At 40.6% G+C, this 17,323-nt stretch overlaps 1 protein-coding gene across 1 annotated transcript in view; it reads right to left on the bottom strand.

Annotated features, from left to right (window-relative positions):
* LOC126234228 (zinc finger protein AEBP2-like) overlaps positions 1–17,323 on the bottom strand; it is a 115,950-nt gene that overhangs the window by 18,511 nt on the left and 80,116 nt on the right. Inside the window, exon 4 of the mRNA XM_049942920.1 lies at positions 15,959–16,045. Coding sequence (XP_049798877.1) covers positions 15,959–16,045 — 87 coding nt within the window. The remainder of the gene's footprint in view (positions 1–15,958; positions 16,046–17,323) is intronic.

The following is a 17,323-nucleotide window of genomic DNA, read 5'->3' as shown; positions in this document are numbered from 1 at the left end:
GATTCTACACAGAGTACGTGAAAGAACTTGCCCCCTTCTAACAGCTACGTACTGCAAGTCTCTAGAGCAACAGTGGGTTCCAAATGATTGGAAAAGAGCACAAGTAGTCTCAGTCTTCAAGAAGGGTCATCGAGCAGATGTTCAAAACTATGGACCTAAATCTCTGACATCGATCTGTTTCAGAATTTTAGAACACGTTTTTTGCTTGCTTATCATGTCATTTCTGGAAATCCAGAATCTGCTCTGTAGGAATCAACATGGATTCCAGATACAGCAATCGTGTGAGACCAAACTCGCTTTATTTGTTCAGGAGACCCAGAAAATATTAGATACAAGCCCCCAGGTAGATGCCATTTTCCTTGACTTCCATAAGGCGTTCGATACACTTCCGCACTGTCGCCTGATAAAGTAAGAGCCTATGGAATATCAGACCAGCTGTGTGGCTGGATTGAAGAGATTTTAGCAAACAGAACAGCATGTTGTTCTCAATGGAGAGACATCTACAGACGTTGAAGTAACCTCCGTCGTGCCACAGGGGAGTGTTATGCGACCATTGCTTTTCACAATATATATAAATGACCTAGTAGATAGTGTCGGAAGTTCCATGCGACTTTTCGCGGATGATGCTGTAGTATACAGAGAAGTTGCAGCATTAGAAAATTGCAGCAAAATGCAGGAAGATCTGCAGTGAATAGGCAACTGCTCCAGGGAGTGGCAACTGACCCTTAACATAGACAAATGTAATGTATTGCAAATACATAGAAAGAAGGATTCTTTATTGTACGATTATATGATAGCAGAACAAACACTGGTAGCAGTTACTTCTGTAAAATATCTGGGAGTAGGCGTATGGAATGATTTGAAGTGGAATAATCATATAAAATTAATTGTTTTGAAAGGAGGGTGCCAGGTTGAGACTCATTGGGAGAGTCCTTAGAAAATGTAGTCCATCAACAAAGGAGGTGGCTTACAAAACACTCGTTCGACCTATACTTGAGTATTGGTTGTCAGTTTAGGATCCGTACCAGATCTGGTTGATAAAGGAGGTAGAGAAGATCCAAAGAAGAGTGGTGCATTTCATCACAGGGTTATTTGGTAAGTGTGATAGCGTTACGGAGATGTTTAGCAAACTCAAGTGGCAGGCTCTGCAAGAGAGGCGCTCTGCATCGCGGTGTAGCTTGTTCGCCAGGTTTCGAGAGGGTGCGTTTCTGGATGAGGTATCGAATATATTGCTTCCCCCTACTTATACCTCCCAAGGAGATAAAATTAGAGAGATTCGAGCACGCACGGAGGCTTTCCGGCAGTCGTTCTTCTCACGAACCATACGCGACTGGAACAGGAAAGGGAGGTAATGACAGTGGCACGAAAAGTGCCACTCCACCACACACCGTTGGGTGGCATGCGGAGTATAAATGCAGATGTAGAAACCCATTAGATAAATTGGTGGTCGATCTGAACTCTTATTGGAAGTATTAATTGTCACAGTACATGTAAATGCAGTCGTCAAAGAACACTTTAGAACATAGATTTTGGAAATGTTAAAAAGACTATACACATTGGGGTAACACTAGACCTGGTCAATCAGTTTGTGAAATGGTGTTTTATTGTGATGTAGACCTAGAGCATAAAAATGACCAAGTAAAAATTACTCAGACTGTTTCATAGAATTTTATATATTTGTATAATGAAAATAGATAACCTCTTGAATAAATGATGTAACTGCTTGTCTTGAATATTAATGGCTAAATGAAGCACATATAATTTATTGGGTGACCACTTTTAAAAGATTAGGATACTTTACTGCTATCTTTCCACCACATAATCCCTCCTTCAAGATGTCCTGGCCTGATTCCTGTATTTTTCTTCCAGGTCTGTACCTCCTAGATGGCACTGCCATCTCCTCCATGGGGATAACAGTTTTCAAAGTTTTTGCTGCTATTATAGTCACAACTTTTCCTCTGAGTACAGCACACAACATTTGAATCTAGGATATCACCAGTGCACCTTGCAGTGCTCATTTGCACCTTCAGGAATGATTCTCATTAGTGACAACCATACAGCCTGTTGGGACTATTTATATGTTGCTTTCATTATGAAGCTGTTTCACTTGCTGAGTATTATCATGTACATTCTGTGTTACAATGAAGTTCTAATGTTCATTGCTACCTGAGCATATTTCTCTTCTTGTGCATGGATCATCCACAACTGGTGGTACACAGGACCATGAGTGTGGGTGACAGGTCGGGCAAGGGAGTTCCCTGTATCATAAGGTAGATCATAGATATCTTATTTCTGCTGATTGGATTCTTCATAACCCTCTACCCATTATTCAAGTGACTGCTCCATAAAGGACTGTCAAGACTGATGCAATTCCAAGAAACTATCAAGACAAGTAGAAACAATTTTGGATGTAAAGAAATTTTAGTGAGAATGTTAATTTCTCTGAAAAGTCTAGTTACAAGACAAAGACATAAGTTCCCTTCCAGAATTAGCCAGTAGTGAACATATACATCCAACACATTACATGTAGCAAATAATGTAGTACAACATCTTCACTGGCTTTGCCACCCACAAAGAAGTGAAAGATTAGAAGCTCCTTCCACAAAACATACTGTGCTCAGTTCTGTAGAAATAAAGTAGAAATACACATTTCTAACACCAACTGTCAGCCTCTGTGGTCAAATAGTATTAAAACTCAACAACACATCACAGTACAGATGTGGGGACTCTGAAACAAACATTCTGGTAGGTTTTGTTAACTCCAAAGGTTCACAGAAGGGTTAAGGGAGCCTCTGAAAATCTTAGTAGCAAATACTTCATAGTGTAGTGCTGAATTTATCAGCTACAGCTTGTGATAAACTACATTCACACCCCAATATTTCATTTCAGTTTCTACCCTAATAGGCTGTACAAAAATATTCAGTTTTGTAATTCAAATCATCCGCAATTTTTTCTACTAGCATCAACAACATTGTATACTCACTGTTGGACAAAGCCCCCCCCCCCCCCTGCCTCGACCCCCCCTCCCCCCCCCCTCCCCCCCCCCTCACCCAAGACTTCTCACAGTATTCTGGGGTCAAGCTACAGGCATGTCCACTTCCCCCATATTATCACACTCTCACTTCAGTGTTCCTCCTCTTCACGGCTATAGGATGTAATAATCTCACCCTATCTGCCACTCATTCCCCTGACTACATGCCCACCTATCTCCACTTCCTTCCCCCTGTGTCTCCAACTCCAGACTGTTCCCTGGCCCTTTTCTGTATCCCTGTCTCCCCCAGTAATTCTCAGCATGCATCTCTCCACTGCTATCTACACAAACTTTCAATTTTGTAAGTTGGAAACTACCTGTCTGAGATCAAAGCCATCCATATACAAGAAAGCAATTGTAATAAAATATATTGTAAACCTTGTTATAATTAGGCTCCTTGAGGTAGTAAGATTGTGAAATTGTTGTTTAGGTGGATGGTTTGGGGGGGGGGGGAGGGGGGGGAGAAAAATTCTGTTTCATGTTAAACCTTTAATGCACTATTTCTTCTTTATAATTTAATTTGATTGACCGAAAATCACACACACACACACACACGCACACACACACGCACACACACACACACACACACACACACACACACACACACACACACACACACACACACACACACACAAAGGAGGTTATACTTAGGCTAATTATAACCTCCTTTATGTGTGTGTGTGTGTGTGTGTGTGTGTGTGTGTGTGTGTGTGTGTGTGTGTGTGTCGTTGCCCCTTTGTGAGTACATTTTTTCCCAATTAAACTATTTTGTCAAAGTTTAACGTTTGTTACATCATTCATTTCTTCCTTAGATATTCTGCACTAGAACAACATTGTGATGGAGTGAAAATGATGCTTTCTTCAAATAGTGCTGTAAATACTATTAAAACTTTCCCCAGCAAATTTACACATTGGCAGCTGTGAAACATCTTTACAATTTGGTAGGTTTGCCAACAAAATTCTTAAGATTAGATCACAAGGTGATTTACATGAAAAAAGAGTATATAGAATATATTTTTCATTCAAGAGTAAACATCAAATGGTATACTTACATTTGTAAATATTTTTCACGGAAGAATCATGAGAGTGAAGGTATGAAATGACATGAAAGAGTGCTTGGTAGTGGAAAGGTAATGTTTTCTATTCATCCATAGAACAGCCAACTTGCATTGGAGCTCTCAAGTTACTTGATGTGATATTATTTCTTGGTCAAAGATGCTTGGCATTCAGAGGTTCAGCTCAGGAAATTGCAGATACAAATAAAGAACATCTCCTGTGAATATTAGTACTCTTATTTCTACAATAATCCAATACATAAGCAAGGTCAGATAACAACAAGTGTGTGGAACGTTTTTTCATGTGCATTATCTGATATCTGATGCTCACAATGAACATATTTCTAGTTGTCATGTCACTGGTGCCATATTGGAACAGAGAGATGATAAAATATATTTCTCAATTACTGTTGCTGCCACTCCTGATTCAGATCACACTGAAAAACAAGATTTACCCTGCATTACATTTACGTTGATAAGGAGAGAGATAAATGCCAAACACTTGACTGATTTTTGGAATTTGTAGATTGTGATCAGAAAACAAGAATTGCTATTCCACACATATTTCAATCAACACTTGTGAAACATTCAATTCCTACTAATGAATGCCACAGACATGATTGTTTTGTTTTGTTTTAGGACGCTTAAACACTCAAGGTCATTAGCACCCATGTCAAAATTATGAAACACAAAAACAGAAGAGTTGAGCTACTGAACATCAATCCCAAATGACATAGAACAAGATAGCTAAAAGCATGGGCATGGAGAAAGGGCTAAGAAGACACCATACAGAAATAGAGGACCTTCACCATATTGCTTTGATAAAAAGTAAAACTCTGTCGACAGCCTGCACCTCATTTGCTAAAATGACTTCGATGGCAAACCCAAACAGGAAATGAAATCATTCAAAAATTGAAATTCCATCAGGACATGGGAGACAGCTAAAACATGGGAGCAATATGTACATAGCAGTTGGGGAGAAGCACTTGTCAGATGATGATGGCAAAAAAGGCAGTGCCCAATGTGAGAAGTAGGAAAGCTGGAGAAAGCAAAACAGGAGATGAAAGGAACAGATTAGATGCCCTTGGTTTGTGTGAAATGAGATGGGTAGGGAATGGCGTGATTGGAAGTAGAGATTATAAGCTCTTTTACTCAGGGGAAATCAAGAGTGATGAAAACGGAATAGGGATATTGATAGGGCAAAAGGTGAAAAATAATGTAATGAAAGTACAATATATTGTTGGAAGACTAATCATGATACGACTTAAGGGTAGTTCAAAAGATTTGATGTTAATACAGGTATATCCTTCCAGCCAGCATTAGATGAAGTTGAAGAATATTATGAGGAAATACAAGAACTCATTGATAAAGAAAATGGAAATGCCTGCTTCACCATCATGGAGGACTGAAATGCAGTGGTAGGTAAAGGAAGAGATGAAGATACAGTAGGAAAATTTGAATTAGCAATAAGAAATGAGATGTGAGTGACTAATTAGTTTCTGTAAAGAAAATTCATTAGTAGTGGTCTAACACATTATTTGAATACCACAAAAGGAGATGTTACACCTGGCTATCAAATTTGAATAGGGAAAGATATCAGTTGGACTACATCCTCACACAAAAAGGTTTAGGAACTGTTTGAAGAATGCCAAAGCTTATCCAGGAGCAGATATAAATTCAGACCACAACCTAGTAGTGGGAGAAATGCAAGTGAAGTTGATAAAAGTCTAGAGAGATAAAGCAAAAGGAAAAATAAATGTAGAAATATTCAAAGAGGTAGGAAAGGCATCAGATTTAGAAAACAGATTGACAGAAAAATATGAAAGAGGTAGTTATGATGAAAGTGTTAATGACAAATGAATAAAAGTGAGGGAAGGCCTCGTGGACTGTGCCAAATAAGTACTAGGAATTAGAGCATCCCAAAGTACCAGGAAAAAATAGATAACAGAAGACATGTTGAAAAAGGTGGAAGAACAGAGAAAGTGGAAAATGTAGGCACTGAAGTAGGTACAGAAATTGAATAATGAAGAAGAGAAACTGAAGAAACAAGGGAAAAATGGATGACACAGAAATGCAACTAAATAGAGAAAATGGAGAAAGAGAGAATTATGTAATTATGTATAGACTGGCTAGTGAGATAGGTTTTTAACACAAGAGGAATAAGATGGAAATAGAAAGAGCAGATGGTACTCTAGCAGAAGAAACAGAGGAGGCTTTGAACATATGGCAAGAATATACTGAATGTCTGTATAAGGGGGATGAAATACAAAATGAAAGTAAGTTTAAAGAGGGGCAATATGTGCCAGAAGATTGAAAGGAATTCACAGTCTTGGAAGCAAAAGTAACAAAGGCACTGAAGGAGATGAAGTATAGGAAAGCATGTGGAATTGATGATTTTCCAGCAGAACTGTTGAAGAGTCTGGGAACTAGGCTAGAAAAGAAAAAGTCTTCCTCTGTAATGAGATATATGACAGAGGGGAATGGTCTGAGGACTTTATTGCAACAGTTATGATACTAATAAAGAAAAAGAGAAACAGTAAAAAAATTCAAAGAGCATGGGACAATCAGTCTAATTTCTCATGCAGCTAAAGTGTTGCTGAGAGTGTTTAACAGAAGGGTATATGGTAAGCTGGATAAAGGGACAGCAGAGGAGCAGTTCAGATTTGGAATAGGAAAAGTAACAAGAGATGCTATTGGTCTGTTAAGAACTATAGTGGAAAGATATATGGAGAATGGTAGAGAAATCTTTGCTGTTTTTATAGATTTAGACCATGCTTTTGACAATTCAGTGGAACAAGTTGCTGGATATTTTTAAGAGGAAAGGAGTAGATTGGACATACAGATGACTGATAAAGAATCTGTATTTAGACCAGAGAGTAAGAATAAGGATTGGAAACAGAATGTCAGAAGGAAGCAGCATTGGACGAGGTGTTAGACAAGGTCGTTGCCTTTCTCCACTGCTGTTTAACACATACCTTGAAGACATTTTTGCGTAACTCTTAAATGCAAAAGAAGAGTATGTATTGGTGGAAAGAGAATAGAATGACATGGTATTAGTGGTAGAAAGTGAGCGGACAGTGAATAATATGCTGAAAGATCTGAATGAAGCTTGTGTGGAATATGGGATGCAAATGAACACAGCAAAAACAACGAGTATGGTCATCAGTGCAAGAGACAGACTGTCCAATATTAAAATAGGACACTCTAGCATTAGCCAAGTAAGTGCATTTAAATATCTTGGAAGCACAGTAACTGAAGACTTCAGATGTCACCAGGAGATGAAAAGTCTAATTGCCATAGTGAAGAATACATTCAAATGAAAACGGAGGCTTATGTGGCAAATTAGATACATGCCTAAGGAAAATGCTTGGCAAATGTTTTGTCTGGAGTGTGGGGAAAAAACATGTACATTGAGATGGGAGGATGAAAAAAGGTTAGAAGCATTTGAGATGTTGGTGTGGAGTAGAATGGAGAGAAAAAGCTGGATGGAAAGAGTGAGTAATGAAAGAGTATTGGAGAGGGTTAGTGAGAGAGGATGTCTTCTGAAGTTTATAAGAGAAAGGAAAACGAACTGGTTGGGACATTCACTCAGAAGGGAGCACTTGCTAGCAGATGCTTTGGAAGGACTGGTTTGAGGGAGAAGACAGCAGAAGGAGTTGGAAGATGATACATGACGAATGGGAGAGGAAATAATGCAGACTTTAAGAGGAACACAAAAGACCGGACAGCCTGGAGAACTACCATGTGAAACCCTTCCTTTTGGCAGAACACTGATGATGAATATGAAACCTAGTTAAAATGACCTCCTCCTGTAGGAGGGCTGGGAGGAGGTTGTCTTAGCTCCTGGGAGAGGCTTAATAATAGTGAGCTTATTGCCATGAAGGGAGGACCAATGGAAAAGCACCGACTGACTGACAGCAACACATATATCATTGGAAAGAATAAAGGAACTAGTGGGCTGAGGCAAGAGGACTGCAGCCTTGGCAGCAGTGCCAGCAGCTGCAGTTCCTGGCAGACCGACATGACCAGGAACAAGGAGTGAGGAAGTGACAGTTACCCTGGACCCATTGTCCTAAGGGACGGGTGGTGTACGGGGAACAATATGTGCCGGAAGATCGAAAGGGATTCACAGTCTTGGAAGCAGAAGTAGAAAATGTGCTGAAGGAGTTGAAGAATAGGAATGCATATGGAATTGATAATTCGCCAGCAGAACTGTAGAAGAACCCAGGAAACAAGGCAAGAAAAGAAAAAGGGCACTGAGATTGTCTGAGCAGAGAACAATTGAAAAGTCTGTGTCACCAGATGTACTCCATAGCCTGATACAGGGCAAAGATCTCGGCTGTAAATACTGAGAAGTGTGCCAGAAGCTGATATCTAAGGATGTGGGTGCCAATAATGAAAGTACACCCAACAACGTGGTCAGACAGAGCCATCAGTGTACACAAAGGAACTATTGCGAAATTTCATGCTTAGGTCATAACACTGAAGGTGATAGGACAGGGCTGGAGTAGTGACCTTTGAAAGCAAATGAAAACCAAGGTTAACGTGGGCCACTTCATGAAGCTGTGATGGTGAAGGGTTCACTCCACCTGGGAAAGTTACAGGTAGTGTCAAGTTAAGCTGACTAAGCAATTGCTGAAAGTGGACACCAGTATAGGGACCCAACCAATACTGACGACCAAAGATATCATCAAAGAAGGAGGCATAGGATGTGTGGCCAAAGATGATAAACAAATAGCATGCATACCAGCTGAGGCGAAAGTAACGGTGGTAGAACAGTGGTAGTTCAGCAGCTTCAGCATACAGACACAATTGGGAAAGTGTAAAAGGCACAACTGGCCAACGGATGCCATGATGGTGGATAGTGCTGAGAAGGCATAAGACAGAAGATGTGCAGATGCATAAACAAAACACACACAGTCAAATTTCGAATGGACAAAGGACCGGAACAAATGGACGAGGGTGGTTCGATCAGAACCCCAGGAAGTACCATAGAGGACTTGTAGGACATTGAGGAACCACACACAGCAGGCTGTCAAGTAAGACACATGGGAGGACCAAGAGTGTTTCCTATCAAGCATGAGCCCCAGGAATTTCATAGTTTCAATGAATGGAAGGACAAGAGGCCCAAGATATAAAAATGGACGGAGAAACCATTTGTGCTGCCAGAAATTCATGTAGTTTTGTCAGTGAAAACAAAGCCACTACCAATACCCCAGGAGTAAAGATGATCAAACATCACTGAAGACACCACTCAGTGAAACAGGTCTGTGGAGAACTGCAACAGATGGCAAAATAGTCAACAAAAAGTAAGCTGGAGATGCCCGGTGGGAGGCAGGCAATTATAGGGTTAATGGCAATAAGGAAGTGGACTACACACAGATTGGAACCCTGTCCTGGATAAAGGTGTCCAACAAGGCAGGACCCATACTCACCTTGAAAATGCTGTCTTTAAAAAATTCCTGAAGGGAACAGGACAGGTGGCCATGGAAGCCCCAACTGTAAAGCATGTGGAGCTGTCTAAGGCCTTCTCTAAATCTAAATATATGGTCACAGTCTGGGATTTCTGCAGAAAACGATTCATGACATGGGTGGACAAAGTAATGACACACTCCTTCAAACTGGGGGCACTTTCACAAGGGAGCACACCCGCCTTAGGTGATTGGTCGCACCTCAGGTCACACCTCCCTAACAGCTTACAGATGGACCAATCAGCAATTTGGGAAGGTTGCAGCTCCTTGGGTCTGGCCTGTACCAGGGTTTATGTGTGAACCCTGCCTGTCGACCTGGGAATTAGGCAGTACCCAGTCACCTGTCACATGTCAGATGCATGTGATGGCCATCAAGAGCACACAAGGAGGAAGAAGAAAAAGATTAACCTCAAAAGACAAAGCAGAGTAACGAGAGGAGGAGGGAAACGAAGAAAGGGAAATGAAATGAAAAACAGTGGTGAGATGGTTCTCATGTCAGCGACATGCAGTGTGAAATATTCCAAGTAACACCAAATAATGTTTCCCAAGGGAGGGTGCAAAGAACAGCAAGATGATTGACATGCAGAACAGAAGGGAAAAAGACACTGCTAAGGCTGGGGTCCCGTGGTAGCCAAGTGCAAACCCACCAAAGAGTAGCGAGGCCCCTGGTGGGGAAGACATGGTTATGACAAGGGAAGTAATATTAGAGGAGGGTATGAAGTTACTCTGACATTTTCTTATGATTAAAATAATATTTATATCAGTATCAAACGTAATGAATATTAATTTTATTAAATTAAGACATCCAATATCAATAATGCTTTTCATTATCCTACAAACCTTTTTAGTTGGTTAATAACAGGAACAATAATGGAAAGATCAGTGAAATCCTCTTGTGAAATTTTCTCCATGTGCTTTTCTTAACCTTATGTTGCTGAGTGTTGCTGTTACCATATATACTTCATTTGGAGAGATTTGACATTTAAAACCAGTTCAGTAGCAGTTCACATTATTAGGGAATTCTGAAACACTATATGCCACATCTGAAACCCACTGGAATGCTCAGTTTGACACTACAATACCAATTGTTGCTCGCTTGGGTACACTTGCCATTGCTGTTTAAACTCTCAGTACGTTAAATTTGTCAGCTGAAACATCTTGTGGTATGGGGTGTTCCATGTGAAATCATGCCATCTGTTTAGCTAAAGTTGTCAGCGTCAACTGAGTGCAGAAGCTAATTACTAGAAGCTCGAAACATTACCATTGATGTTGAGGTAACAAACTCAGACCTTATTAAGTGAATTTCAGTATCTATGTGGAAACTTGGGCACCATTCCCCCTCATCTAAAGTTGTTGCGAGTGCAATTCCTATCGATCCTGAATTACATTAGGTGTGCATTAAGGAAAGGAAATTATTTCTTGGTGAAACCAGAAACTGATTTATTGAAGTTAAATATATTTTATGTCATTATTGACAATCTTACTTGAACCCAATATGAGACAGTGTAAACTTTAGACGAAACATTTCCTGGAAATACTACTTTTCACACCAATTTATTATTATTACTCTTTCCAACTCCTGCTACATGAAGGCATCATGGTGCTAGTACTTTTTGTCAACATATTTAACCTTCACACGCACTACAATTTATCCTCTGTGTGTGTGTGTGTGTGTGTGTGTGTGTGTGTGTGTGTGTGTGTGTGTGTGTGTGTGTGTGTGTGTGTGTGTGTGTAAACCACTGTGGGAAACTGGAGATATGGTTTAAGACTTTTTTGTTTTACTACATTCCAAATAATTCTGATTGTAGTAACAAATTACACAAGACATATCATAATAGCTCTTACTAGTTTTCTCAAATGATGGAGGTCATGAAATTAAACATTTTGTTTAACAACACAATGTTAAATAGTGGCAACTATTTATTTACAACTGATACATAAGAGCTGCGTGTTTGCACCCGACCTTCCAAGTAGTCGACAGCATCATGTAGCACCTGTTGCCAGCTATGTGGATTGCATAGTACACTGTTAGCAGAGCCCGTTGTGTTGATGGTGCAAATGCACCAGTCTACTGCCTGCCTAATCTCTGTAACAGCTCTGAAGTGAATGCCACAAAGTGGTTGCTTCATGTTCAGAATCAAATCAAAGTCACAAGGACTTGAGACTGGGGAGTATGGTTGATGGTACAGTACATCCCAGTTCCAGCGACTGAACAGAGCAGCCACAACTTGCACTCTATGTGCATGTGCATTGTTGTGAAAAATGATGGCTGGGTTGTACAGAAAGTGTTGCTGCTTATTTAGGAAAGATGGTCGCAGGTTATGCTACAAAAATGAGCAGTAATACAGTACTTTTTTGGTCTGCCATGGAGGTATGTAATGCATTAGTGTCTCCACAGCAGTGTTGCCACTGTAAGTTCCAACCCTCGCACTTACACTGGGATGTGATGAAAGGGCTTAGAGTACTTTACTGCAAAACAAGTGTGAATTTTAGAGTGTGAACTTAGCAAGAGATCATCACAGATATGCTAGTTTTCCATCAGTGAAATTATTCTAATTAAATACAATGAAAATTGCAAATATATTTATAAATGTTATTTAAATTTGTAGATAGCACAATGTACTCAAATTCTGACTGAAAATGTGTGTGGACCTGAGTATCTCCTGGCGTATACAACTTTCAAGTAACTTCCGGGAATTCAGCCAGGTAACACTTTCAGCGACCGCCGATATTTCGGCAGGAGAACACCCCGCCATTTTCAAGGCAAGATTTTAGAAAATCTGCTTGGAGAATATAATATAATGAGGCAGCAAATATAACTTGCTTTGTCAGTTCTGTAATTGGGAATCCTGTATTTCCTTACTTTTATAGAAGAACATATTTCTGTATTTTAATGCCTGCAATGAAGTAAACAAATTTCATGGAAGAGACAAATATCAGTAATCCTACTTTCTGTGGGGCAAAATGCAGTTGAAGCAAAAGCATCTAAAATCAGGGTCGTGAGCACTGGATTTTGCACTGGAAATGAAGCATTAGCAGAAACTGTATTATTGGGAAGTAATGTTTACATTCCTGTCCTCTGTCCAATGGGGAAGTGACAAATTTCAATGTTCACATGTTCTGTAATACAGGATAACATTGCACGTAACACACAACACAAGTTAGTACTGTTAATAGTAGGTTGATGATACACGTCTGTATACTACCACACTCTCTGAATCAACCTACTGCACCACAAGCTGTTAATTTGGTCTAATTTTGCCAGCACTGTCTCATGCAACAAATAGTACCATAGGATAAACCAGCAGAAAAATGCTCCTGTTGGAGCAAATAAAATATGAATATGTTCCTTTTTGAAATAATGACAGGAGACTGGAGAACCAGCAGCCTCAGTCTACATTCTGCCTTCCTCTCCAAACATTTTTGTCTATGATCATATTTCCACTATTTTAACACAGAATATTCTAGATTTTTACCTGATCTCTCTCTGCAGTGAAGCCATCATACTCAGTATCTCCCTCTCACTGTCACTGTCTTTGTCACTGTCTATGTCTCTGTCTATCTACCACTTTCTCATTTTCTCCCACTGATTTACAGTATATCCCACTGCCACTGTCTCTGTCACCTCTCTCAATTACACTGTCTCCTTTTGTCTTTCTTTGATACTCCCACTCTCTCCACAACACATTAACAGTTCAAAAATTCTGGGGCATCCAAGTTATTTTTCCTCTTAAGCGCTGGTGTGTAAAATTTGGTCTAAAATTTTCTCTCTGATAACTGTGTGTTCAAGCCCACTGATCTTAGAGGGTCCGGACTCCACCCATCCATCATCCACAGAGCCTGTGTATTGTCCACACACATCTTTTGTTTTGACTACACAGCCTCCTCTCTCACTTTCACCCACTGACTGTTTTCGTTTATCTCTAGTCCTCCTTTACTGCCACTGTCCCACTGACCACTAATATCTCTTTTTCCACTTCTCTAAAGAAATTTCCATCACTTGACTGTTAATTGTTCATTTGTTTTACACAGTCATGATCTCAGCTTCATTGCCTTTCTCAAGATCATGTTGAAATTTTAAATTATCTTTGATCTGTCTGTGACTTATCGAAAACATATTTTTCGTCTTAAAAGATGAGTTTTACTGCAGGATATGAGTACTTGTCTAAGATATGAAATCTGGATCACATTGTGCACAGTTGAAAACCAGAACTGGCCTATGGAACTAGAAATATATTTTTTCAGTGATGACATGTCACAGCAGGACGGACATTTCTTAACGTTTCAACATATACACAACAATTGCTATAAACCCAATGTCTTTATTGTGCAAAATGAAAGCACACTAAGAAATCAAATGAAGGACATTTGTGACAAAACATTTTATCATTTGTTTTACTTTTTCTGATACTTTGCTCATCAATTGCCATTCATTGAAAAAATCTGGCTTGTGATTTGTACCATAAAAGAGTAAAACTGTTAGAAATATTCTATGGAATTTCCAGTATTACAAGATTTTTGCCATCATTTTCTTTCCAGATATATTTAGATCCTTGTTACCCTATTTGTTGTTACTGCAATACCACTTTGGCCATATCTGTATAGGTATCAAGTGACCATTTTTTTAGAGCGAGTGATCGTAAAGTTTCATGGTGAAAAAAGTCTGAATAAAATCATAATTTTGTGACCTGAGAAATCATTAACTGGCCCTAGAACCCTTGCCACATGTCCATGGCATCAGACAAAACTACATTTATGCATCAGACCAGTAATTACATGCATATTTTGCAGCAAAAGTACTACAACTTGGAACCACTGGTTTTTAGTAACAAGTAATGTTATAAATAAATGTTTTGATGTTCCCTGAGAATGTCATCTTTAGAACATACAGTAAAGTTTTCCATTATTTCCCATCAAAACGAACTGCAAGTGACAAAAAATTGCTCTGAGCACTATGGGACTTAACTTCTGAGGTCGTCAGTCCACTGGAACTTAGAACTACTTAAACTTAATGAACCTAAGGACATCACACACATCGATGCCTGAGGCAGGATTTGAACCTGCGACCACAGCAGTCACACAGTTCCAGACTGTAGCATCTAGAACCGCTCAGCCAACCCGGCCGGCTAACGTTAACATTTTACCCTGTACTGTAGGATAGTTGCAGTACCACTATTCTTCCTACAGGTATACAAAATTTCACTAGAGTGATGTCTATCCAAAACACAAGACCATTAGTTCATTGATCAATATAACCTGAGATATGACCCACAAAAATTGAATGTTTACACACAGCTTTTTTGAACATAGGGGTGCTTCACACCGTCATGCATAAACCAATTGCAATTGTAGAGTTGTGGTTAGTGTTCAGTAAGAAATTACATTTACTCTGTATTTTATCCCAATGAGCACATTTTATTTATCTCCAATATCCCTCAGACTGTCATGTTTCATGTCAGACATTCTTTAAAATAACAATAAAATTGGGTTAGTATCACAATACAATTAAAATCAATTTTTAGCTTATGAAAGCTTCCAGAGCCAGACCAAGTACGTTATATTTTCAATAAAATTGGGTTGCTATATTTCTAGTTAGAATCTAATGAAGTATCACACTGCATGACCGGTCCTCACCCTCAGCAGCCCTGATTACAATGGCTGAGCAGCTTCAGAATACTGCACATTCCTGTTCCTGATATTAAGCAATGCTGAAGTTCATTTAATGAACAATATCCGCTGGATAGAGGACAACTGGAAGCTAGGGTTTTGGAGTGAAGTTACAAATTATTCTCTCCTCCATGGCAATCTGATGGCTGGATTCAATTTGCGAAACCCTATGCTTGCTTTACCTGCCATCATCTTAGTGCCAACAATGACATGCACAGGAGGCATGTCATACAATATGCCAGTCCTCCTCGTTAACTTGTTCTCTTCTTATCGCACTTTAGAAAATGCTAAATGCAGAAGCATAAACATATATTTGGCAGTACTCTGTACTGTCGACAGCAGAGGAAGATTGCAGAGACATTGACTGCTTGAATCAGTTCAACAATTCCAGGTGTCATGAAGCGGAATTGTGAGGAAATGATATATGGACAGTGACATTCCTGAAGTGTGCCTGTCTGCCCATGTTCCAGCCTGAAGGCAATGGTTTATCTTAAGGATTAGATATAAAGGTGGCTTTACTCCAAACCCGATGTCCACTATCTCCATCTTCCCCAGAATCGACTATCCAGGAAGGATCGATGAAAGTGTCCCCAGAGGAGTTCAAGACATCATAAAGGAGAATGGTGGACACACCCCATCTTACAGTCCACTAATATGTGCCCTTATGCATTGGAGTCCATAGTGTGTAGAGTAGAAACAACAACCTCCGACTGTGGGCCCTTACTGTTACTCACCTGGTGAGTCTGCATCTGGAGACCGGGTACTGGGGCCAGCCTCTGGTTCCCGATCTCGCTGTCTGGCCTTACCCCCAGTACCTCCAGCTGTAAATACACAGAGAGGAAAACTTCTTTTAAAAATCTTTATCTACTGCTTTAGCGATGTGTTCCTATTATACCTGCAATGACTGGCATATAAGTGTATTTTAACTTACTGAGCTGTACTGAGCCTACGACCGATTTCTTTTTTTTTTTTTTTTGGTGGGGTTTAAGGGCGCTCAACTACTGAGGTCATTAGTGCCCAGTCACTGTTGTTAGAGCACATGGAATCCAGTAAAACTCAAGGGGGGGGGGGGGACACCAGAAAGTCCTGACAAAGATGCAGATAAAATAAGTAAAAAGATTAGATGTCTTTGGACAAGCCAGTCAAAGCTATAAAACGCAGAACACCAGCAGCTGCTCGAGCATCATCAGCTAAAATATCCGGTAAAGTAGATGGCAGGGACAGGACAACACGAGATTGACTAAAGCGGGGACACGACAATAAATCATGGCTCACTGTTAATGCCTGACCATAAGGGCACTGCGGGGCTGGGTCACCGGAGAGCAGGTAGAGGTGGCTAAACCGGATATGCCCAATCCGCAACCTGGCCAGAAGGACCTCCTCTCGCCGAGATGGTCGGGAGGAGGTTGTCCAAGCAGTTGGGAGCGGTTTTACTGCCCGGAGCTTGTTTCCTTGGAGGGATGACCAAGCATCCCACCACAACAACACAAGCCTCTTACAAACATCCCCACGAACGTCAGATGACGGGACACAATGGGAGGCTGGCCGAGGCAGGAGGGCTGCAGCCTTGGCTACAGCATCAGCAGCCTCATTCCTAGGCACTCCTACATGTCTGGGAACCCACAGAAAGCTGACAGGAGTACCATTATCAGCGAAAGAATGGAGGGACTGCTGTATCCGTTGAATCAAGGGATGGACCGGATAGGGATCTCCAAGGCTCTGAAGAGCACTGAGTGAATCAGAGCAGAGTACATATGATGAATGGCGGTGGCGGCGGGCATACTGAACGGCCTGATGGAGAGCAAAAAGCTCGGCCGTAAAGCTCGAACATTGGTCGAGTAGCCGGTATTTAAAGGTGGCGGCCCCGACGACAAAGGCACAGCCAACACCATCATCAGTTTTGGAGCCATCGGTGTAAATAAAGGTTTGACCGGCAAGTCGAGCACAAAGTTCGACAAACCATGAGCAATACACTGCAGCCAGAGTACCCTCCTTCGGGAGTGAGCTGAGGTCGAGATAAATATGAACCGGAGCCTGGAGCCAAGGTGGTGTCGGGCTCTCGCCCTCTCTGTAGGTGGTAGGGAGGGCAAAATCCAATT

Source organism: Schistocerca nitens, chromosome 1, assembly GCF_023898315.1.
Source record: "Schistocerca nitens isolate TAMUIC-IGC-003100 chromosome 1, iqSchNite1.1, whole genome shotgun sequence".
NCBI lineage: Eukaryota > Metazoa > Arthropoda > Insecta > Orthoptera > Acrididae > Schistocerca > Schistocerca nitens.
Note: the sequence above shows the minus strand (reverse complement) of the source record. Positions and strands in the feature narration are given on the sequence as shown.